The sequence below is a fragment of the Podarcis liolepis genome (assembly GCF_965112155.1).
Source record: "Podarcis liolepis genome assembly, chromosome: 7".
In the NCBI taxonomy this organism is placed as follows: Eukaryota; Metazoa; Chordata; class Lepidosauria; order Squamata; family Lacertidae; genus Podarcis; species Podarcis liolepis.
Window position 1 is genome coordinate 15711108 of NC_139561.1, and position 24952 is coordinate 15736059.

General features: G+C 45.7%; 1 protein-coding gene across 25 annotated transcripts in view; it reads right to left on the bottom strand.

Annotated features, from left to right (window-relative positions):
• ARHGEF10L (Rho guanine nucleotide exchange factor 10 like) overlaps positions 1 to 24952 on the bottom strand; it is a 145459-nt gene that overhangs the window by 55538 nt on the left and 64969 nt on the right. For 15 of the 25 annotated variants that reach the window (XM_083512648.1, XM_083512642.1, XM_083512647.1 and 12 more), the window contains 12 exons: positions 22519 to 22625; positions 20812 to 20889; positions 17870 to 18049; positions 15857 to 15973; positions 14876 to 14968; positions 12786 to 12959; positions 10913 to 11058; positions 8256 to 8270; positions 7012 to 7196; positions 5060 to 5175; positions 1818 to 1945; positions 673 to 773 (listed from right to left, as the gene is read on the bottom strand). In XM_083512648.1, the coding sequence (XP_083368774.1) occupies positions 673 to 773; positions 1818 to 1945; positions 5060 to 5175; positions 7012 to 7196; positions 8256 to 8270; positions 10913 to 11058; positions 12786 to 12959; positions 14876 to 14968; positions 15857 to 15973; positions 17870 to 18049; positions 20812 to 20889; positions 22519 to 22625 (1440 nt within the window). The remainder of the gene's footprint in view (positions 1 to 672; positions 774 to 1817; positions 1946 to 5059; positions 5176 to 7011; positions 7197 to 8255; positions 8271 to 10912; positions 11059 to 12785; positions 12960 to 14875; positions 14969 to 15856; positions 15974 to 17869; positions 18050 to 20811; positions 20890 to 22518; positions 22626 to 24952) is intronic. The other 10 variants (XM_083512649.1, XM_083512646.1, XM_083512654.1 and 7 more) reach the window with 1 other exon arrangement.

Below are 24952 nucleotides of genomic sequence, written 5' to 3' on the forward strand. Positions count from 1 at the left end.
ATGACAGGAGGGAGAGTTATGTACACTGCTCTGATCTCCTTGAAGGAAAGGGGGTTATGCAATGCCATCAACAAACCAACAACCAAACAGCCCCATGGGGTGGGGTCAGCGCTGCTTCTCATTGGCTCAGCCAATCACTGGCTCTCGTCTCCACCCACTTTTTGGTCTTTCTGCCTTCATCCCCAGCAGTCTCTAGTGGGTACCAGCGGTCACCTCCACTTCCATAAATGGCCATTAGGGCATGATGCTCAGAGGCAATCATAGCTGTCAACGTTTCCCTTTTTTAAGGGAAATGCCCTTATTCCGAATAGGATTCCTCGCAAGAAAAGGGAAAAGTTGACAGCTATGGAGGCAATCTACCTTTGGATGGCCAGTCACCAAATGACAGAAGCAACAGGGAAGGGGGTATATAATAATAATAATAATAATAATAATAATAATAATAATAATAATAATAATAATAATAATTTATAATAATAATTTATGGCTTTCACGCCATCCTTGTGAGCTTTCCAGGGGCATTTGTGGATGCTGGCCTTGCTATAATAATAAAAAAAAACTTTTATCTGACCCAGCTCAAAGTAGAGTCCTGTGTAACCTGGAAGCCTGCATAGCACATTGTCAAAATACCAGCTGATCCGGCAAATATTTTTAAAAAAGGAAGTTACTCACGCAGAGCGATTTTGGCCAAATGCAAGCGGTTGACCCAGGAGATTTTGCTGAGGGGGTTGGGGGTGATGAAGACTACCATGACATTGACAGGGCGCCCAGACCTGAGGTGGGAAAGCGTCCAGAAAGGGAAAGAAAAAAAGGATTAGAGAGCATGTATTCTGTCTCACCATTACTTTATACCACACAGTAACGTATTTCTTATATAATTTCTTTTTACCTCCCTACAAACTTATATTTCTCCAATACAGGGATCAGTCTAATTCTGCCAATAGACAAAGTACAGTGAGATTAATTGGAAGTCAGTTTTAAATTTCTTTTCTATAAATGTTATAATTGAGTTCAATACCAGGGGTATATATGATGATAATTATATTAATCTTCTTATATCTTCTAGTGTGGTTGTTTGTTTGATTTTTATGTTATTTATTTGTTTGATTGTATGTTTGTTTACTTGTATGTATGTCTGTTTTTCAGAAATGTATTTATTTTAAATTAATAAATATATATATATATTTAAAAAATAGAGTGTGTATTTGCTGGAGACTATTGATTCTGCATCCTCCTTTGCCTGTTAAGCTTGGATGTAGAAAAGGGAGGTGTTGTTGGACTCCAATAACATCTAGGAGGCATCCAGCTTGATGAAGAATCCTGTGTAACTCAAAAGTCGGCATGGCACTTTGTGTTTTAAAGTGGGCTAATGGAGTTGGAAGGGACGCGGGTGGCACTGTGGGTTAAACCACAGAGCCTAGGACTTGCTGATCAGAAGGTCAGCAGTTCGAATCCCCGCAATGGGGTGAGCTCCCGTTGCTCGGTCCCTGCTCCTGCCCACCTAGCAGTTCGAAAGCACGTCAAAGTGCAAGTAGATAAATAGGTACCGCTTTGGCGGGAAGGTAAACGGCGTTTCCATGCGCTGCTCTGGTTCGCCAGAAGCGGCTTAGTCATGCTGACCACATGACCCGGAAGCCAATAAAGCAAGATGAACGCCGCAACCCCAGAGTCGGCCACGGCTGGACCTAATGGTCAGGGGTCCCTTTACCTTTAATGGAGTTGGAGTCAAAGGCTTAGAGTGCACCATCAGCCACAACCAGTGCCTGGGGCATTTTTATAAAAAAAGCAAATAAATAGCTTAAGGTTGAATAACCCACTTGTCAGGCTTCCCTGGGAGTAGGAGACGGAGGCGGCACTTGTTTGCAGAATGGATCTCTTCCTCTTTCACCCGCATCAGCCTCTGCAGAGCTAAGCACCAGTCCTGAGCGACGGTCATGTTCAGATTCTAGGAACCAGAGAAGGGGGGAAAAGGAGGGGCAGTCACACAACCACATTGAATCCTAGAATTGGAGGCGACCCCAAAGATCATCCATTCCAACCCCCTGCAAAGCAGGAATTGCAACCAATTAATCCCTGACTGGTGTCCATCCAACCTCTGCTTAAAAACCTGCCTTCTGAGGAAGTCCATCCCACTGTTGTTGCTGTTGTTTAGTCGTGTCCGACTCTTCCTGACCCCATGGACCAGAGCACGCCAGGCACTCCTGTCTTCCACTGCCTCCCGCAGTTTGGTCAAACTCATGCTGGTAGCTTCGAGAACACTATCCAACCATCTCGTCCGCTCTCATCCCCTTCTCCTTGTGCCCTCCATCTTTCCCAACATCAGGGTCTTTTCCAGGGAGTCTTCTCTTCTCATGAGGTGGCCAAAGTATTGGGCGTCTCAGCTTCACGATCTGTCCTTCCAGTGAGCACTCAGGGCTGATTTCCTTCAGAATGGATAGGTTTGATCTTCTTGCAGACCATGGGACTCTCAAGAGTCTCCTCCAGCACCAGAATTCAAAAGCATCAATTCTTCAGCGATCAGCCTTCTTGATGTTCCAGCTCTCACTTCCATACATCACTACTGGGAAAACCATGGCTTTAACTATACGGACCTTTGTTGGCAAGGTGATGTCTCTGCTTTTTAAGATGCTGTCTAGGTTTGTCATTGCTTTTCTCCCAAGAAGCAGGTGTCTTTTAATTTCGTGATTGCTGTCACCATCTGCTGTGATCATGGAGCCCAAAAAAGTAAAATCTCTCACTGCCTCCATTTCTTCCCCTTGTGTTTGCCAGGAGGTGATGGGACCAGTGGCCATGATCTTCGTTTTTTTGATGTTGAGCTTCAGACCATATTTTGCACGCTCATGTTCCACTGTTTTTGTTGTTGTTTAGTCGTTTAGTCGTGTCCGACTCTTCGTGACCCCATGAACCAGAGCACGCCAGGCACTCCTGTCTTCCACTGCCTCCCGCAGTTTGGTCAGACTCATGTCTGTAGCTTTGAGAACACTGTCCAACCATCTCAACCTCTGTCGTCCCCTTCTCCTTCCAAGTCTCCTTTGGTCAGACTGTTAAACAGGTCTTAATCTCGGAATTGTTTTGCTAAGGTTCAGTTAGAATCTCCTTGCTTGTAGCTTGAAGGCACTGGGTTCAGAATCTCCCCTCCTGAGTCGCAGAAAACATCCTTGCTCCATCTTCCATGTGACGGCCCTTCAGATAGTTAAAGGTGGCTATCACATCACCTCTCATTCTCCTCCTTCGCAGGCTAAACATACCCAACTCCCTCCCATCAGATGTCAAGGAAATAAACAACTGTCTGACTTTTAGAAGACATCTGAAGGCAGCCCTGTACTGTATAGTCAAACCTCAGCTGTCGAACGTAATCCATTCTGGAAGACCGTTCAACTTCCGAAACTTTCAACAACCGAGGCGCGGCTTCCGATTGGTCGCAAGAGCTTCTAGCACTCAAACGTTCGGGTTCTGAAAAATGTTTGAAAACCAGAGCATTTCTTTGCGGGTCTTTGGCGTTCGGGAGCCAAAATCTTCGAAAATGGAGCCATTTGAGAACCGTTTGACTGTATAGGGAAGGTTTTTAATGTTTGATGTTTCTTGTTTTTTTAATATTCTGTTGGGAGCTGCCCAGCATGGCTGGGGTAACCCAGTCAGATGGGCGGCTTTTAAACAATAAAATTATTTTTTATCATCATCATCAATATCGTGCATTGTTGTCGTTTAATCCTAATGATGTGTTTTAATTGTCATAACCCACCTTGGGACCTTAGGTTGAACGGTTATTAACATATTGTAGTAATAATAATAATAATAATAATGTTTTTTTTTCAGCTGGAGCTCATCAGAACTCAGTTGTGGCATTGCCATTGCCACACTAAGAGAACAAGGGATAATAATATTAATAATATGTAACGTTAGACTGTTTTGCCTCTTTTCACTTGACAAATGTTCTGTGACATTGGGGAGGTGGTAATTCTGTATTGATTTACAGTGGATTTTTGTATGTGGTGCCAATAAAAGGTTTGATGATGATGATAAAATATTAATAATAAATATTATTATTCCTGATGAGGAATGGTTGAGATAATTGGGGATGCTTAGCCTGGAACGGAGAAGACCGAGAGGAGATATAAGAGCCATCTTCAAAGATCTCAAAGGCTGCCCCGTGGAAGACGGAACAAGCTTGTTTTCTCCTACTCTGGAGGGTAGGACTCAAACCCATGGATTCAAACGACCAGAAAGGAGATTCTGACTAAACATCAGGAAGAACTTTCTGGAAGTCAGAGCCATTTGACAGTGGATAGCTCAGTTGGTTAAGGTCCGTATAGTCAAAGCTATGGTTTTCCCAGTAGTGATGTATGGAAGTGAGAGCTGGACCATCAAGAAGGCTGATCGCCAAAGAATTGATGCTTTGGAATTCTGCTGCTGGAGGAGACTCTTGAGAGTCCCATGGACTGCAAGAAGATCAAACCTCTCCATTCTGAAGGAAATCAGCCCCGAATGCTCACTGGAAGGACAGATCGTGAAGCTGAGGCTCCAATACTTTGGCCACCTCATGAGAAGAGAAGACTCCCTGGAAAAGACCCTGATGTTGGGCAAGATGGAGGGCCCAAGGAGAAGGGGACGAGAAAGGACAAGATGGTTGGATAGTGTTCTCGAAGCTACGAATATGAGTCTGACCAAATTGCGGGAGGCAGTGGAAGACAGGAGTGCCTGGCGTGCTCTGGTCCATGGGGTCACGAAGAGTCGGACACGACTAAACAACAACAACAACAACCTCAGTTGGTTAGAGCATGGTGCTGATCACGCCAAGGTTGCAGGTTCGATTCCTCGTATGGGACAGCTTCATATTCCTGCATTGTAGGGTGTTGGTCTAGATGACCGTCAGGGTCCCTTCCAACTCTACAATTCTATGATTTGTGACATCAGGTGACACTTGTCAAATGTGGCCCCCGATGGGTGGGGAAGATAAGGAACGAGCCCACCAACATAGATCTGCTTGCTGATCCCTGGCCTTCAGCCTGACACTCCCGTGGAAATCTTTTGTTTTAAAACAAACCCTCACAGGACTCACCTGGTATGTACCATGAAGGGTGCTGATGAGCAAAGTGATCTGTTCCACCACTGCCAGGTCTTTCTGAAGATCTTGTAGCTCCTGAAACAGGCGAGGAGGACCCAGGTACACTTTATCTGGTGGTAAGAAGGGACAGGTAGAAACCACAATGACAAGGGCAAACGACACAATGACGTCGGCAGCCCAGAGGAAGCCATGTCCACAGCTACACACTAGCAGCCAGTCGATTAAAAAATAAAAAGGAGACTTGTTGGGGACTGAAACCGGGAGGGGGTATGGGTGGAATGAAAAATGGGAATTTAAAGTGTATACAATATAAGTTTTCTTTTTGTTTTATTTCTTTGTTTTACTTTTAGGAGAGTTGGGAAATTTGTGGAAGGGAATTTTTTATCGGCCTTAGGGAGATGTTTTAATTAAGGATTTTGTTGATAAGATCTTTGAAAAAGGAATTAATGTGGTTTTGGTTAAAAGATATTAAAGGATTAACTAAAAATGAATTGATGAAAGAGAGAAGGTAAAGAAACAGCATTACAAAATTAGAAACAGGTTAAAATTTATTGGTAAGGATTTGTTGAATAAACAATTTGAATTGGAATACAAAAAAGGGAGGTATGAGGAGGTCTGGGAAAATAAGTTAAGGGAAAATAAGTAATGGAAATTTTATGTGTTTTTAATTATTTTTATTTTTGTATTTTTGTTATTTTTTTCCCCTTTTTGATTTTTTATTGTATTACTATTGGAAACTTCAATAAATATGTTATAATAAATAAATAAATAAATAAATAAATAAATAAATAAATAAATAAATAGGAGAACCCAAACCCTGCTTGCATTTGTCTCTCTGAAAACATCCTGCTGCAACAAGCTCGTTTTATATAAATCTATAGAATTTACATTCATTCATTTATACGCCACATGGTTTGCGAAAAACCTCAAAAGAATAGAAACGGTTTATTGAATATTTACAAAATTAAAATTTAAACATTGGCAGGATTGTTGTAATCGCCTGCAGTTTTATAAGAGTATATGTTTAAAGTAGATGAATAAATGAGGAAATCAAGTTAATTTGGATGTGCAGAATCTAGCAACATTATATGTTGCAAGGAGGTATAGAATTGCCATGTGCGCCCTGGATACTTATGAAGGACATTGATTTCTGAGGAGAAAGCTGGGACATCACTATTTTATTTTTATTTTTTCCCCAATTGCTGTGAACCTGAAGCAGGCATGTCCAAAGTCTGTTCTGGGGGCCTAATTCAGCTCCCTGGCTGGTTGTATCCAGCCCCTGTGGCAGTTTATTAATTATTATTATTATTATTATTATTATTATTATTATTATTATTATTATTATTATATACCCCACCCTCCTCAGCCAGAGCCAGGCTCAGGGTGGCTAACACCAGTAAAATTACAATAAAAACATAATAGGGGGAAAAACCAATTTAAAATACAAGTTAAAATGCAATTTAAAATGCAGCCTCATTTTAAAAGTAGCCCATAGATCGAAACCATAAGGGGAGGGAAACATAAGGGTCAGACTGAGTCCAAACCAAAGACCAGGCAGAACAGCTCTGTCTTGCAGGCCCTGCGGAAAGATGTCAAGTCCCGCAGGGCCCTAGTCTCTTGTGACAGAGCATTCCTCCAAGTTGGGGCCAATACTGAAAAGGCCCTGGCCCTAGTTGAGACCAATCTAACCACCTTGTGACTTGGGACCTCCAAAATGTTGTCATCTGTGGACCTTAAGGAGAGGGGGTCCCGTAAATAATAAAAAAAATAAATCTGGGGTCAACAACCCCAACCCTAAAAAAAGAGCTCAACAGATTTGGTCAGCCCTCACGGATGTTCATTTCATCAAATCTGGCCCTCTTGGGAAATAATTTGGGCACCCCTGAAGGGACAGATTTGGACCGCATTCCAAAGTGGTTTGATCGGAAGCAAAAGCGCCTACTCACTGTGTGAGGACTGGCTGCTTGGCATGTGCTTCTTCAGCCCAAGATTGGGGATGACCACGTTGTCCTTCTCGTGGGCGCTGCTCTCCTGCCCGACTTCCACCACCTGGACCTGCGGCAGGGCGGCGTTCCATTTCACGATGTACTTGGGGCCGAGCGGAACCAGGGTGCTGATTTCCAGCTGCCCCCTGCAAGGAGAGGAGGACGGGAAATCCAGTTTTAAAGAAAAATAATTGCCGAGGAAGAAGTGTTTATCCAGTCCAACCGTGCAGGTGAGGGCTACTTCTCAATCCCAAGCTCAGCCAAGCTTAAAAATCCATTGCAACATGCACAAGAGAACCGTCACTCTTCTGAATACCGGTTGCTGGAAGCCACGGAAGGGAAAGGGGGCTGTTGTGTTTGGGTCCCACTTGCAAATTTCCCATCTGGTTGGCCACTGGGAGAACAGGAGGTTGGACTGCAGGGTCTAATCCAGCCAATCAGGCTCTCCTGATGCCCTACCATGAGAGGCAGTAACAGCCACCAGCTTGGACGGCTTAAAGAAGAGAAATTCGCAAAGGAGAGCGCATGACAACTATGCTCTGCCAACACAACCAGAGGCAGTGATGCTTCTGAACACTGGACGCCGCAGGAGGGGAGAGTACAGTGGTATATAATAATAATAATAATTTATTATTTATACCCCGCCCATCTGGCTGAGTCTCCCCAGCCACTCTGGGCGGCTCCCAATCAAATGTTAAAAACAGTACAGCATTAAATATTAAAAACTTCCCTAAACAGGGTTGCCTTCAGATGTCTTTTAAAGATAGGATAACTGCTTATTTCCTTCACATCTGAAGGGAGGGTGTTCCACAGGGTGGGCGCCACTACCGAGAAGGCCCTCTGTCTGGTTCCCTGTAACCTCACTTCTCACAGAGAGGGAACCGCCAGAAGGCCCTCGGAGCTGGATCTCAGTGTCCGGACTGAACGATGGGGTTGGAGATGCTCCTCCAGGTATGCAGTTTGACTATATGCAATTTTGGCCTTAGGTGATCCACAAAATGCAACCAGTCAATTGAGTTTTGGGCTTACTATATAACGCGACACCACAAATCATGGAAAGACGTTATTAGCTGCTTAAAAGCGAGAGCCAGCTCCCAACACTAAGCAGGCAGAAGCAACCGAAAGCCCACCACAATCCATCACCAGCATGCCAAAACTTGCGCCCCCGATAAAATGTGGGGCAAACCACCCAAACCTTGCCTTACCTGGAGTTAATCGGCCTGTGGAAGAAAAAGATCAAAGCAGCAGTCATTGTTGGAATCTCGGAAACCCCAGGGAAAACTCAGAGAAACCCAGAGGAGTTCAGGGATATTTTTTAAAATAAAAAACGACAAGTTGCGTGTCTTTGCTTCTCAATTTGTATTGTGTTATTTTATGCTCCGTGGGACTTGCTGATTTTTTTTATTGTTTATTGCAATTGTTAAGAGAGAATTTCCGTTTATTATTTGCTAATATTGTGTACTGTTGTTTTCTAATGGATTCTTGGACGTTACTTTATTTGATATGCTGCTGGCTCTTATTACGACCTTTTTCGTATTTGATCAGATTGTTATAAAGCATTCGAACTTTGTAGTTTCTTCAGCTTGCAAACCGCCTTGTGTACAGTAATTTAGAAAGGCGGTGTACAAACTAAAAGCGAAATGGAAATGAAATGAAATCTGAGCTCGTACCAACTCACAGCCGCACAACCAAGCGAGGTGTGCCGAAGGAGAGGGGGCTATTGCATAGCTGTCAACCGTCCCTTATTTGGCAGGAAACTCCCTTATCCCAGGCCCGTGTCCCACTGCTGTCCCTTATTGATGATGTCCCTTAAATTTCCCGGGTTTCATGCTCGCCCGGCTCGGGAGGGAAGCAGCGGCTCAGGGTCCTCCGCTGCGAGAGAGAACGCGCGCACGAGCTGCCGCGTCTCCGTCTCTCCCTTTTCCCCCTTTGGCGTGTTGTGAGGAGACGGGTGGCGGCAGGCAGGCCCTCTCTTGTGAGACTTCCACCGTGCTGCTAGGGGAAGCCGGAGGCGTAGGATCATCTACTCCAACCCCCTGCAAAACACAGGCAGTTGCAGCAAAAGCAGCATGGCTCCATCAGTGCCGGATTCATGTATAAGCTAAGCAAAATCCCTTATTTTGGCTGCTGATCCCTTATTTTCGAGGCTGCTGGTCCCTTATTTCAAATCTGTAAGTTGACAGCTATGGGCTATTGCCCCCTGCTTGTGGACTTCCCATTGGGGCCTCTGGTCTGATTCCTTCTAGGGTTGTAGTGGGGGTTGAATGAGGGAGGGGGACAGCTTAATAAAAAGCCCTCTATTCTTTGTACCCCAGCCATCTGACTAGGTTGTCACAGCCACTCTAGGCTTCTTCCAACAGAATATCAAAAGGATAAAACAAAACATCAAACAATAAAAACTCCCTGAAATAGGACTGCCTTTTGATGTCTACAAAATGTCATATCATTGTTTGACTCTCTTACATCTGACGAGATATATACAGGTATCAAAAGGAAACCACTGAGGGCAGCCCCCCAGGCAGCAAAATGCAGAGGCCTTTTTAAACACTTAAGCCGCCTTCCTTGGAGGAGAATGTGAGCTATAAATGCAATCAATAAAATAAGTGGCAGGCGAGTCCATTCACCACTTTTCTCCTCCCGATATTCCTGGTTAAGGCTTCGGAACATCAAGCATGCAGGTGAGCGAACTTCTGTCTGCAAAGGCAGATTTTTTTTTTTCATTTTCCTCACCTCCGCCTCACACAAAGGCATCCTAGCATCACAAACAAAAAAAACCTCACACCTCGAAGCATCGAAGCGAGGTGTCACCCTCGCAGTGTCTACCACTAGTTCCTGGCAGGTGGGAAAAAGAAAGAAAAAACCAAAACACGCATTTCTAGGTGGCGAAGGGGGCTCTGTCCTTTCCAAAACAAGCAGAGAGTTGACACGCGAAGGCACAAAGGAGAAACTTCTGATTTCTTTTTTTTAAGTTTAGCTCCTCAAGTAGGCCAGGCTACTTGATTTGTTTTCAAAAGCATACGAACAAAACAGAAAATAAGTACTGGATTTGGGGCTGTGCGAAAGAAGACGAAGAAATACAGGCGAAACTCAGAAAATTAGAATATTGTGGGAAAGTTCGTTTATTTCAGTAATTCAACTTAAAAGGTGAAACTAATCCATGCCACACCACATTGAGGCCATAATTGATGCAAAAGGGACCCAAACCAAGTACTGAGTGCATGCTTCTCAGAAGTCCAATATTGCTCTATTTGCAATCTTTGTTTTGCTGATTTCATTTAATATTCCAATTTTCCGAGATTGTTAATTTGGGGTTTTCATCAGCTGTATGCCATGATCCTCACAATTATAACAAATAAAGGCTTGACATATCTCACTTTGCATGTCAGGAGTCTATCTCATATATTAGTTAGTTTCACCTTTTAAGCTGAATTACTGAAATAAATGAACTTTTCCACAATATTCTAATTTTCCGAGTTTCACCTGTATTCTCAGAGGCGATATACTACTTCATCCTGTTGTTTTTTTCTTATTTAATGCTTTTAAAAACATGCTGTGATGTCCAACGATAATAAATACCACTCCTATCTGATGGTTTTCCCATATGGGGAGTCATCTGCGTGATTCAACTGATTGGGATTCCTCCCGCATGGACTCTGTAGAAACTGGGGTTGGGTTGCAGCAGCCCTCCCACTTGCAGCGGGCCCCGATTCATAGCTGTCAACTTTTCTTGCGAGGAATCCTATTCGGAATAAGAGAATTTCCCTTTTAAAAAAGGGAAAAGTTGACAGCTATGCCCCGATCTCTCTCTTTAAGACCCTTCCACCTCTCGCAAGCACCCCCGCGAAATTGTCTGGACACGCACTTGAAGTTTATGTTGGTGCAGACCAGCATGTCGTTCAGCAGGAAGACTTTCCGCTCCTTGGACTTGATGAGCTGGCCGCGGTCGCTGTAGACTGTCTCCGTCAAGGTCTCGCAGAGCAGCAACTGCCGCTGGCCTGAGCTTAACAGCTGGCGGGGGAGGACATTTTCAGGAGAGACAGATAGAGAGGAAACCATCAATGGGGGGACCTTAGGACCTTTCAGCCACCCCATCAAGATCAACCCACCTGAATGGCAGAGGAGGAGAACCTAATTGCATTCAGAAGGTCCCAACACCTGTATATTATTTGCATACAGAGCTTTTTCTGCAGACCAAGCACATGGACACAGGCCCTAAACATTTAAAAGGGTAAAAGGGTACAGTGGTACCTCGGGTTAAGTACTTAATTCATTCCGGAGGTCTGTTCTTAACCTGAAACTGTTCTTAACCTGAAGCACCACTTTAGCTAATGGGGCCTCCTGCTGCTGCCGCACCGCCAGAGCACAATTTCTGTTCTCAACCTGAAGCAAAGTTCTTAACCTGAAGCACTATTTCTGGGTTAGCGGAGTCTGTAACCTGAAGCGTATGTAACCTGAAGTGTATGTAACCCGAGGTACCACTGTATTGGGAAATGATCATAATGAATTGAAAAAAATGTTTAAAAGTACTTCCCCCCCCCAAACCAAACCACAGTCCTTTATGTTGGGGATAATCCAGACTGAAGTTCCCAGGTGTCAAAAAAGGTTATTTATGTATGCAACAACTGTGGCCCGTGTTTTGTTAGCCCCCAAATGGAAAACGAGTGAGGTCCCAACCAAAGAAGAATGGCAACTTAAGCTGACAGAATATGCACAACCTGTAGACTTCACATATGGAATAAGAGAACAAAAACATACGTTTAGGGAAGACTGGAAAACGTTTATTGAATATATGGGAAATAATTGTGTATGGCTGAAAATGCTGGCAGCGTTAAGATAAATTCAACAGTGGAAATAAGTTTGGATGGAGGAAATAATGGAATACCGATTGGTATAGTTTTTGTAAAATGTGCAGGGATTTATGATATGTAAAATGAATCATGGAAAGAAAAGAAGGGAAGTCATTGATATCTTACAGATATAAAATGAGTATTTTAAATTGTAAAACAGAAAATATACATATCCACACACACACAGAGTGCTTTTTTCTGGGAGGATGCAGGGGTACACATACCCCTAAACATTTTGTGAATCTAAAGCCTTTTTTTATTATTATTTAAAGAAACACTATAACATGATGAATTCACAAGCATGATTTGAACTATGAACAACAGAAGGAATTAGAGATTGTTGAATTGTTGTTATGGTAAAAGATGTGGTGAAGCAAGGGGGAAAATAAAAAACAGAATGGAAAATGGGGCAGGAGGTTGACAAAACCAAAGAAAAAATTATTATGGAGTGTACAGTCGTACATTGGAAGTCAAACAGAATCCGTTCCAGAAGTCTGTTCAATTTCCGAAACATTTGAAAACCAAAGTGCGGCTTCTGATTGGCTGCTGAGGAAGCTCCTGCAGCCAATCGGAAGCCCTGTCGGAGGTTCGGCTTCCAAAAACAGTTCGCAAACCGAAACAGTCACTTCTGGGTTTGCGGCATTCGGGAGCCAAAACATTCAGGAACTCAGCTGTTTGAAAACCAAGGTATGACTGTATAGGTGGATTTTCTGAAAATGTGATAAAATATAATTGCAAAAGAGAGGATCAAGATCCACGGGAGCGCAGCCTATGTCAGCTAAGTGTCTTGGCAGATTGTCAGAGAGTGGGTAGCTGGCCATGAGGAGAGAGCCTCTTTGGTCCATGAATCCCTCAAGCATCCCTTGAAGGACCAGACCTTGAGCCTACCTTGTTGATGCTGCTGCGGTCGCTGACGCTCTTGGTGAGTTGCTGGATCTCGGCCACCTGGTCCGCCAGTCGCTTCTGCTCATTGAGTTTCTCCGCCAAGGTCTCCAGCTCCGTCAGAGCCAGCTGGAGGGAGAGCCGGTCAGCATGGCCCTTGGGAGTGTTTTTCAGCATGTCCTGGAAGAAGGAGGAGGAGGAGGAGAAGAAGAAGAAGAAGAAGAAGAAGAAGAAGAAGAAGAAGAAGAAGAAGAAGAAGAAGAAGAAGAAGAAGAGAGCCATCAGGCGGGAAGAGGGATCTCCATCCCAAACACCTGGGCCATTAAGAAGACTCAAAGGAAAAATATGAAGAACAGAGGTTTTGACGAATGGACTACCAAAAACGCGTGAGGCCAACGGTGGAAGTCTTTCAAAAATATTTTAATTAAGACAGATAAGGATATGATGAAAATACATAATTGAACATATAAATTGGAAATGGCTGTGTATAGTGAATACTTATCTACTTTTAAAATTCTCATTCTTGATCTTATTTCTTCCTTTTCTTTATCTTCTTCTTGTTCTTTTCTTTTATATTTTACCTTTCATTTCTTTATTGTGAATATTGTTTTGTAGAGGTGTAAATAATCGTAAATATGAGAAGAGGTAAAATGTTTTCTAATTTTCTCTTGGTTGCATGTATTTTCCTTTTTTTTTGGTACGTTTGTATTTTTTTCTAATTTGTACTCAATGAAATTATTATTAATAATAATAATAATAATAATAATAATAATAATAACAACACCTGGGCCAATGGAGGAGCAAGCTGGGAGCTGAGACATGCATTTCCACCCCACGCGCAAAGCAAACATTCCACCCGTCCTTCTCCCAGCTTGGTCTTCCCCTCCAACGAGATGAGGAAGCTAAGAACAGAAGGAGAGCCTGGCTGCAGGATCAGGCCAAGGACTCATCAGGACCATCCTCCTATTTTCACAGTGGACAACCAGATGCCCCTCCCCCAGCGGGAAAACTGTAGGTAGGAGCCGGGAACAACAACAACAACAACAACAACAACAACACACTCTGGGCAGCTTCCAGCACATATAAAAAGACAGGGGCACCTCGGAAGCCGATCATTTCGCTTTTCAAACGCCAAAAACCCAGAAGTAAATGTTTCCATTTTCAAACGCACCTCAGAAGTCAAATGGCTTCCCTTGCCTGTTTTTCAATTTTCTCCATCGCATTTGTGCCTCAGTTTTCGAACATTTCGGAAGTCAAACGGTCTTCCGGAACAGATTACGTTCAAACATTACAAAATTCCCGATACAGGACAGAAAAGAGAGAAAACTCTCCTTTCCTGCACTTTCCAGCAACTGTGATTCAGAAGCACGGTTGCTTCAAACTGTGGAGTCACTGCGGCTACAGCCACTATCTCCTGTGGCAAGGAGTTCCAATGTTTAACTATGTGCTGCATGGAGAAGTTTTTTTCTTTTATCTGTCCCGAATCTTCCAGCATTCAGCTTCATTGGATACCGACAGGCTCTAGCACAGTAGTACCTCGGGTTAAGTACTTAATTCGTTCCAGAGGTCCGTTCTTAACCATAACTGTTCTTAACCTGAAGCACCACTTTAGCTAATGGGGGCTCCTGCTGCTGCCATGCCGCCAGAGCATGATTTCTGTTCTCATCCTGAAGCCAAGTTCTTAACCTGAGGTACTATTTCTGGGTTAGCGGAGTCTGTAACCTGAAGCGTATGTAACCCGAGGTACCACTGTATTATGAGAAACGGAGAAATTCTTTTCTGCATCCACTTTCTCCAAGCTAGGTCTAAATTTTCTAAACTTCCATCAAGTCACCTTTGACTCACTTTCTCTCTAAGCAAAGAAGTCCCAAATGCTGTAACCTTCCTGTATAGGGTTGCCCTTGTCCAAACCTTTTCCAACACCACAATATCCTTCCTGAGGAAAGACAACTGGAAATGTACACAGCATTGCAAATGAGGTTGTGCTTCAGGCCCCGGGGGCAGAATCTGGCCCTTCAGACCTTTCTGTCTGGCCCCTGGGATAGAGGGGAAAGGCTCTCCCTCACCTTTGAGAATAATCAGATAAGCACTTTTACCTGGAGGAGGAGAATGAACTGGGGGAATCTTTGGATGGGTTTCACCATCAGGCCGTAAAGAGTCACCCGGTCGACGCTGCCCATCTGCCTCTTCTGCCAAGAGAAGAATCGTCCGCTGTTAATGTGAGGACCTCTGCCTTCCAATTTGGTGGGTCTCCAGCCTCCCACCTTTGAGATAGTGCTGGTCGGACTCTCATACCCAGACAGCAAATTTTCCCTCTCTGGACCCAACGCTGGCATGCAGGAGGCTTGGAAGAGCCTACCCTATTCACTGCCGTAACCAACCCTTGCGACAGCATACCCATTTTACAGACTGGGAAAACTGAGGCCAGGAAAGAGCAGCTTGGCCCATGGCTCTCCTAGCCCAGAGCAGAGTCAGAACATGACCCTGGTCCCAGCGGCGTAGCGTGAGTTGTCAGCACCCGGGGCAACGCAAGTAATTTGCGCCCCCTAACCCGGGGCAAGGCAAGTTATTTGCGCCCCCCCCTAACCCCTAACCTGCGAGTTGCCGCTGGCGCTGCCACCGAAACGACACTGCTTGCCCAGAGGAGGAGGGGGGCAGAGAGGCGAGGAAAATGCAACGGCCCAGCAGCTGCAGCAGCAGCGGCGGAGGTGGGGCTGTGAGGAGGGGCTGCCTGGCGCGTCCTCCGTGGCGAGCGCTGAGAGCCGCTGCCTGCCGGGCGCCTTCAGCCCGGACGCGCGCACAGCTCGGCGGTTCCGCGAGACATGCGGCTCCGCTACAGCCTGCGCCCGAGGCTCTTCGGCGACTCCGGAGGCAGCGAGCGCGCCCCCCCCCCCAGATGTTGCGCCCGATGCGGCCGGCACCCCTGGCACCCCCCACGCTACGCCACTGCCTGGTCCTCGCTCATGTCACACCCACACCCTACATTTAGAGCACAGTGTTTCTGCCAAAGAATCCTGGGAAGTCTAGTTCACCCCTCCCGCAGCTACAATTCCCAGCTCTTGTAGCAAACTACTGACCTTGAGGAACTCTAGAAAGGCAGGCTTGGTAAGGCAGGCCTTCTTGATCAAGGACATGGCAGTGGTGAAATTGTTGACGTATTCGCTGTAGACATCCAGCACCATAGACTTGGAAAACTGGGGTGGAAGCGGGAAGAGAAAGAGAGAGTTTGCACACCTATTTCGTTCAGAGCAAAGCCATTGTGGCTAGTTGCTATCGACTACCCTCTCCTCCATGAATAGGTCTGATTTTTTAAAGCACTCTAAGTTGGGGGCCTTTGTCCATGGAGTTTTCTTGGCAGGGATACTGGAGTGACTTGCCAGGTCCTGCTTCAGGTGGATCACGTTTGGTCAAAACTCTCCACTATGACCTGTCCATCTTGGGTGGCCCTGCACGGCATAGCTCATAGCTTCTCTCAGTTATTCAAGCCCCTTCGCCATGGCAAGGCAGTGATCCATGAAGGGTTAGGAAGTGAGAGCTGGACCATAAAGAAGGCTGATCGCTGAAGAATTGATGCTTTCGAATTATGGTGCTGGAGGAGACTCTTGAGAGTCCCATGGACTGCAAGAAGATCAAACCAATCCATTCTGAAGGAAATCAGCCCTGAGTGCTCACTGGAAGGACAGATCCTGAAGCTGAGGCTCCAATACTTTGGCCATCTCATGAGAAGAGAAGACTCCCTGATGTTGGGAAAGATTGAGGGCACAAGGAGAAGGGGACGACAGAGGATGAGATGGTTGGACAGTGTTCTCGAAGCTACCAGCATGAGTTTGACCAAACTGCAGGAGGCAGTGGAAAACAGGAGTGCCTGGCGTGCTCTGGTCCATGGGGTCACGAAGAGTCGGACATGACTAAATGACTAAACAACAACAAAGTTGGGGGCCATCATTGTCTCCTGGAACGTAGGCATTAAACTAAGTTAGTGCCCATTCCATTTGCCCAGACCATCAACCCTGAACCAGAAGGGCTGTTTTCTCCATTTCCATTTGCCTTGACCAAAGATGTTAACCTAGAAGGGCTGCTTTTCTCCATTTCAGATTCCATCCACATCCCTTATTGATTGTCCTTTGAAGCAGCTCAAAGCTTCCGGGGACATTCCACACAGGAGCTATGGACCCGTAAGGTGGAGGCTTGAAAGGTGAGGATACTTGGGAAAGTTGTGGAATGAAAGGATAAAATTTACAGCCTGTAACGCTTTGAAAGAGAATATGATGGAAATGATGTATAGATCGTATATTACACCAGTGAAATTAGCTAAAATGTATAAGACAAATAATAAATGTTGGAAATGTAAAGAAAAAGAAGGGACATTTTATCATATGTGGTGGGAATGTAAAAAAGTAAAGAACTTCTGGGAAATGATATATAATGAGATAAAAAAAATGTTGAAATATACATTCTTAAAAAAACCAGAAGCATTTTTACTTGGTATTATAGGTCAGGACATTAATAGGCAAGATGTTAAATTGTTTTTATATGCAACAACTGCAGCAAGAGTATTGTTAGCCCAGAAATGGAAACAAGAAGAAATTCTGACGAAAGAAGAATGGGAGACGAAATTAATGGACTACGCAGAATTGGACAAAATGACAGGAAGGATTCGAAACCTGCGGGACCAGAGATTTACAGAAGATTGGAAGAAGTATATGAATTATTTGAAGAGCAAGTGAAATCAGCAAATTACGCTAGTAGACTACAAGAAGTTTTGTAAGGAGAAATATACGAAGTGTTACAAAGTAGAAAAGGATAGAGATATTGGTTATGAGTTTGAAATGTAATAGGGAAGATAAGAAATGCATACGGAGAGATTAGATTGGAAAATTTTCAGACAGGATTGATGGAAGTCAAAAATTTGAATAAGATGTAAAAGTATGTTTAATTACTGTTGAAAATGATATGTAAAAAAAAACCTAATAAAAATTATATTAAAAAAAATAAAAAAATTAAGATACTTGACCCTTCTCCTCCTCCTCCTCCTCCTCCTCCTCCAGGAATGTGATGCCCCTGCCCACCTGAGTCCTGCAAACACTCACCGAGGCCACAAAGAGGTCACCGATTTTCTCCGTGGTGTCCCACTCAGCCACGCGCGAAGACAAGGCGATCTGGAACATGGAGTGGCACTGCAGGATCTCTTTGACCCGGAAGAAAACCACCTGGCATTTCCGGAGGCTGAGAACTTTGGGCTCCATCTCCACAAGAGGGTTCCTGTAATCCTGTCAACAGTGGAGACGGGAAGACACGGAGCCGTGAAAAGAAGGTCGCTCCCTGGCAGAGTATTTGCCTTGAATGCACAAGGTCTCTTTACAGTAACAATATGGAAGCTAAGGTACAGGGACCCCTGACCATTAGGTCCAGTCGTGAGTGACTCTGGGGTTGCAGCGCTCATCTTGCTTTATTGGCCGAGGGAGCCGGCGTACAGCTTCCGGGTCATGTGGCCAGCATGACTAAGCCGCTTCTGGCGAACCAGAGCAGCACACGGAAACGCTGTTTACCTTCCCGCTGGAGCGGTACCTATTTATCTACTTGCACTTTGACGTGCTTTCAAACTGCTAGGTTGGCAGGAGCAGGGACCGAGCAACGGGAGCTCACCCCGTTGCAGGGATTCGAACCGCCGACCTTCTGATCGGCAAGTCCTAGGCTCTGTGATTTAACCCACAGTGCCACCCACAAAGCTACTATGTCATTAAATCTCAAACGAAAAGCTTGGACAACAGCCCGGATTGGAATGATTAACAACTTGGGAGTTGATGTGCCATTAAACTTCAGACAACAGGCTTGGACAACAGCCCAGATTGGAAGATTGGAACGGAGTCAGGGAAAGCTGCGCTGGCAAATAGACAGTTGAAAAATATATATACACAAATAAAGCAGTATTCAACGGACGAAAGGAAATATGATTTCTGACATGATTGAGAATCGTAGAGCCAGGGACAGAAAACTTTAAAGCATTTAAACTGGGACGTGGAAAATAGGAAAACAACAAGGAGAGGCAGGACTGAAGATTTGGAGCTATGCTTCAGAGGTTCAGACTATGGGGAGCACCAAAAAATTAATAATTACAATTTGGATTACAATTTGGTCTTTTTTATTTTATTTGTTTGTTTTAATTGGATTATGATTGGATATGTTGATTGGCCATTTTTATTGGAAAATTAATAAAAACGATTTTTTAAAAATGCACAAGGTCTCAATTTCCATTGCCCAGCAGCCTCTCCAGGAAAGGCTAGGAATATCTGCTGCCTGTTACCCGGAGAGCTGCCTCGAGTCAGTCAGTCATTCAGTTTTATTGCACATAGCCAATGGCTGCTGCAATGTACACAGAATCATTTGACAATTAAAAGAAAATATACTGGATTGATACAAAAGACTTAAAACATTTATATTATCAAAACATTACGTACTCTAAACAGAGCTGTAAAAGTACCCCAATATACAAATCAAGACATTAAACAATAAAATTCATAAGCTAAAATCATCACATGGCCACTAACATATCAAAAAACAATGTCAATTAATACAGTGTGCAATTTATACTCGGAGTTTGGTGACAAAGATATAGCCTGATGTAGATAGATAGGGTCAAATTCATCTCCTTTACAGTTGATGGCTACCTTGGCTATATAATTTGCTCTAATTTTCCTAGCAGCAGTTGCAAAGAGTGCTACACACCAGGTCACATACTTATCTGTGTCTGCGAGGAGATATAAAATCAGTCAGAGGGGCTCTGGCCAGAGGACCTTGTCGTTATAGGTGCTAAAAATCTTTCTCTTGCATCATTATATAAGGGACAGTGCAAGATATAATGCATAAGGTCCTCTGCTTCAGGACATCCCCTAATGCAAACACGTTCGTTTTTTGGTATGCCTCCGTGTCTCCCATCTCTATAAGCAGAGTTTATTGTATTTAATCGTAACTCTGTAAAAGCTTTCCGAAGTTGTGCAAAAGTCAATTCATTAAAATAAGATGTATGCTCATTGGCCTCTCTAAGTTTAAAATACAATGGGGCGCATGTAGATGTGTACATAGAGTTCAGGTCGTTTTTAGTTGCCCAGAAGCTTGAGGACCAGAATCTCTCTTTGCTTTTAGTGAAATGGGAAGAGCTCAGAGGACGCCTTTTGCTTGCTTGGGGAAGGGAAAGCGATTTCCTGGGGTGTTTTGTTGTTTTTTAAGCTGATCTCCCAAGAAATGTGTGACGTTCCTGGTTTCCTTGACAGGGCTATAGCTAAGTGGGCAGAACAGCTGCTTGGCTTGCAGAAGGCTCTATCCCCAATGGCATCTTCAGGTAGGGCTAGGAAAGACGCCTTGTCTGAAACCTTGAAGAGCTGCTGCCAGCCAGTGTAGGCAATACTAAGCTAGATGGACTGACGGTCTGACTTAATACAAGGTGACATTGTTTAAATCAGCCCTCTATTCAGAATAATGAGGACTAGAAACTTGCTTTACCTTAATCACGAAAGGGCCAAAGCTCAGTGGTAAAGCCCTTGCCTTGCACTCAGGATGTCCGAGGCCCAGTCCCTGGCAGCATCTCCCACTGGGGGCGGGGACTGTCCACTGCCTGAAACCTTGGACAGCTGCTGCCAGTCAGTGCAGACAACACTGGGCTAGGTGGATTCGATGGCCTGACTTAGTTTATGGCAGCTTTTGCTAAGTTTGTGTTCATGTTTGGTGAGAGGATGGGGGAAGCCGCTCGCTCAGGGGTGGGTGGGTGAGAGCAGGCGGGGACAAAAGGTTGATAAAATAATAATTTTATTATTTATTTGCCACCCATCTGAGTGGCACTCTGGGCAGCTCCCAACCAAGAATTGAAAACACAGTAAAACACAAAAAAATTCCCTGAACAGGGCTGCCTTCAGATGCCTTCTAAAAGTCAAATAGATGTTTGACATCTCATGGGAGGGCATTCCACAGGGCAGGTGCCACCTCCGAGAAGGCCCTGTGCCTGGTTCCCTGCTCACGAAGCAGAAAGCTTTCTCACCTGCAAGATCCTCCGCAAGGAGTCGACGTAGCTTCTCTCGCTCTGGACGATGGAGCCCAGAATGTGGCGGCGCACAACCTGTGGAGAGGGGGTCGGATTAGGTGCAGGTGACTCAAGAGAGCATCATGGAAGAGAGAGGAAGAACTGCCTGCTGGGGCAGCATGCAGGGACCAAATAGTTCTATTGGACTGATCAGCACTAAAGAAGGTAATGCTGAAATCAAGTCAAAGGCGACTACAGGGTTAAGGTGCTCATCTCGCTTTCAGGTCGAGGAAGCTGGCGGTTGCCCACAGACAGCTTTCCAGGTCATATGGCCAGCAGGACTAAACTGCTTCTGGCACAATGGAAACACCATGACAGAAACCAGAGTGCATGGAAACGTCATCTACCTTCCCACTGCAGCAGTACCTATTAATCTGCTTACATTGACCTGCTACAGTTGGAGTTCCTCTAAAACCCAAGTGACTTGCCTTTCTATCCAAAACCAACACAATTACATAATTAATTTCAGGGTGCTTCGGTAGGAAAGCTGTTATCGTGGCTTCCTCCAACGACTCCTGGGAACAGAAATTTGTTCAGGGGGCTGGGCATCGCTAAGGGAGACCCCTGCTCATGGAGCTACAATTCCCAGAGTTCCACGGGAAGAGAGGTTGGTTGTAAGAGAACTCTGGGCATGTGCAGAGTGCCTTATTTTTCTTCAACTCAGGGCTCAAGGATGTGTTGCAGAATATGCCAGTCTGGTGGGAGCAATCAGGGCAATGGCCTACCAAGGACTAATATATAAAAGGTAAAGGTAAAGAACCCATGGATGGTTAAGTCCAGTTAAAGGCGACTATGGGGTTGTGGGCGTTTGTCCACAGACAGCTTCCCAGGTCCTATGGCCAGCATGACTCAACTGCTTCTGGCGCACTAGGACACCGTGACGATTGCCAGACCGCACAGAAATGCCATTTACCTTCTTGCCACAGCGGTACCTATTTATCTACTTGCACTGGTGTGCTTTCGAACTGCTAGGTTGGCAGGAGCTGGGACAGAGCAACGGGCGCTCACCCCGTCACGGGGATTCGAACCGCCGACCTTCTGATCGGCAAGTCCTAGGCTCTGTGGTTTAGACCACAATGCCACCCGCAGCAGGGGGAGCGGAGGGAGACTCAGGCCGACGGGCCAATTTCAGACCCCGGGGCTCTATTTTCTGTCCTGCGGGACCCTATCCCAGACCACGCCTCTCACCAGCCCTGTTTCCCACCCTCCTTGAATGCTTTTTCCCTGGCTGCAAAAGGTGCCCTTTAACTCTGATCATGCCTCTAGATTGTAAAAGAAGCCTTTTTTACAAAGGCAAAATGTGCAGGCATTGCTCCACCCATTCCCCCCTCTGGCCCTGCCCACCAGTTGCATGTGGCCCTTGGGTGGCTTCCCAGAAGCAAATGTGGCCCTTGGGCTGGAAAAGGTTCCCTACCCCAGTCTCCAGATTCTAAGATCTCGGGCAAAAAAAGTCCTTCTCATCACTTGTTAGCGGATCTTTTTTTACAAAAAATATGGATATCCACGGGCCCCTTCTGCATGCCAAGCAGATGCTCTAGCACTGAGCTATATTTTTGGGTCTCTGCAAAAGCCAGAGTTTCCCTCAAAGCAGCCAAGGTGGGTGCAGCTTCCCCTCCCTCGAGGTGCTCCAAAACTTAAGAATGAGCCATGTTCCCAAGCACTCACCTGCTGAGGGCTTAACCCTTCGGGCATCGGGCCCAACTCGGGAAACAGGTGCTTCAAATCATTCACCGGGACCTCCAGGAATCCCATTTCCTCCTCTTCGGAATCGCCTGGAGGGGACGCATGCAGACACAAGATTCACACAAGGTCATCTCCAGGGCTACTGGCCCTCGCAGGGAGAAACACAACACAATGCGCTGGGAGAATTTTATTGTGGGCAGCCAGGAACAACAAAGCAACAGGGAATATGGAACGGGCATATTCAGACCACCAGCCAAAACGTGGAATTAGGAAGATGAATTTTGCTTCCCCCAGAGGATTCAACACACACTTTCAGGATTGCCAGTCCAGCAACACACCCTTAAAGATTCAGCTGACAACATCAAAGCATTGCTTTTAATGGTTCTAGTCCTCATGGAAGCCTCATGCTCTTTAAAGGGGCTCAGGAAAGAGCCTGTGAGTTGTATCCCACTAAATCCTTCCAGGGTGGCCCCACTGAAACGAAGGGACCCAGGTTAGCCATGTCTGTTAATTGGGTCTAATATGACTCCCTGTGCCCTTTTCTTTAAAAGCTGCTATTCCTTGCTCAACTCTCCTCTGAGAGCCTGCTAGGGACCTCTTGAAAACAACCCTCTATATCTGACACAGAATTCTGCATCCTGGAGCTTTCGCAACCATGTACCCAGAGCCAGTGGCGTAGCGTGGGTTGTCAGCACCCGGGGCAAGGCAAGTAATTTGCGCCCCCTAACCCGTGGATTTTAGCAGGGGAAGAGAGCTGCGAGTGCGAGCGCGCGTCACCCCCAGATGTTGCGCCCGGTGCGGCCGGCCCCACCCTGCACCCCCCACGCTACACCACTGCCCAGAGCAGCTCAAAAGTCCAGAGAAATAATGCCCCCAAACGAATCATCTCAGCACAACCGTGCAAGTTCCAAGCTTCCAAGATGCTTTGTAAGGTAAAGGTAAAGGTACCCCTGCCCGTACAGGCCAGTCATGACCAACTCTGGGGTTGTGTGCTCATCTCGCTTAAGAGGCCAGGAGCCAGTGCTGTCCGGAGACACTTCCGGGTCACGTGGCCAGCATGACGAAGCTGCTCTGGTGAGCCAGCACCAGTGCAGCGCACAGAAACACCGTTACCTTCCCGCTATAAAGTGGTACCTATTTATCTACTTGCACTTAAGGGTGCTTTCGAACTGCTAGGTGGGCAGGAGCTGGGACCGCTGCAGGGATTCGAACCACCGACCATACGATCGGCAAGTCCTAAGTACTGAGGTTTTACCCACAGCACCACCCGCGTCCCGCCAAGATGCTTTGTAGACCAAGCCAAAATGATAGCGTCATCCTTTTATTTCCTACGATAGCCGCTCCCATCATCGCATCATCACAGGACGCCTCGGAGCAGGAGGCAGGCGTTTCTGTCCTCAACGATATCATCACAGCCCATTCCTGCCGCGTCTTACAGAACCCAAGGCTCTGTATTTTGCCTCCCTCTGTTGCATTTGCCTTCCCTACCAACTCAGGGGGCCGATGGAGCTTTTGCCCAGATTGCAACCCCACAAGGGAAGCTTCAGACCCTCCAAGTGTCCCTATTTTCCAGGGACAGTCCTGGGTTTACAGAAGCCGTCCCAGTTTCTGATTTAATCCCAGAATGTCCTGCTTTTCCTTAAAGGTAAAGGTAAAGAGACCCCTGACCATTAGGTCCAGTCGTGGACGACTCTGGGGTTGCAGTGGTCATCTCGCTTTACTGGCCAAGGGAGGCAGTGTACAGCTTCCGGGTCATGTGGCCAGCATGACTAAGCTGCTTCTGGTGCACGGAAACGCCATTTACCTTCCTGCTGAAGCGGTACCTATTTATCTACTTGCACTATGATGTGCTTTCGAACTGCTAGGTTGGCAGGAGCTGGGACTGAGCAACGGGAGCTCACCCCGTTGCACAGATTCGAACCGCTGATCTTCTGATCGGCAAGTCCTAGGCTCTGTGATTTAACCCACAGTGCCACCCACAAAGCTACCCCGTCCCTTTGCTTTTCCTTAGGTTGTCCCTATTTCCATCAGAGAAATTTTGGAATGGCATGGAATTATATGACCCCCGAGCCAAGGAGATAAGTAACTATGCAACCTTTAGAAGACATCTGAAGGCAGCCCTGGATAGGGAAGTTTTTAAGTGTTTTATTATATATGTTGGAAGCCACCCAGAGTGGCTAGGGCAACCCGGTATGATGAGCGGGGTACAAATAATAAAATTATTGTTGTTGTTATGGAACAGGACATCCCTATTCTCATCAGAGAAATGTTGGCAGGTGCGAAGGTTGCTCCAGCCTGCTCTGGGGTCAAGGGTCAGACTGCCTTTTCATGCTGCACCAGGCTGAACATGTGCGCAGACAGCATTTCCCTTCACTGCTTGGGAAGTCACAACTCCCCAGTTCTCCCAACCATGGGA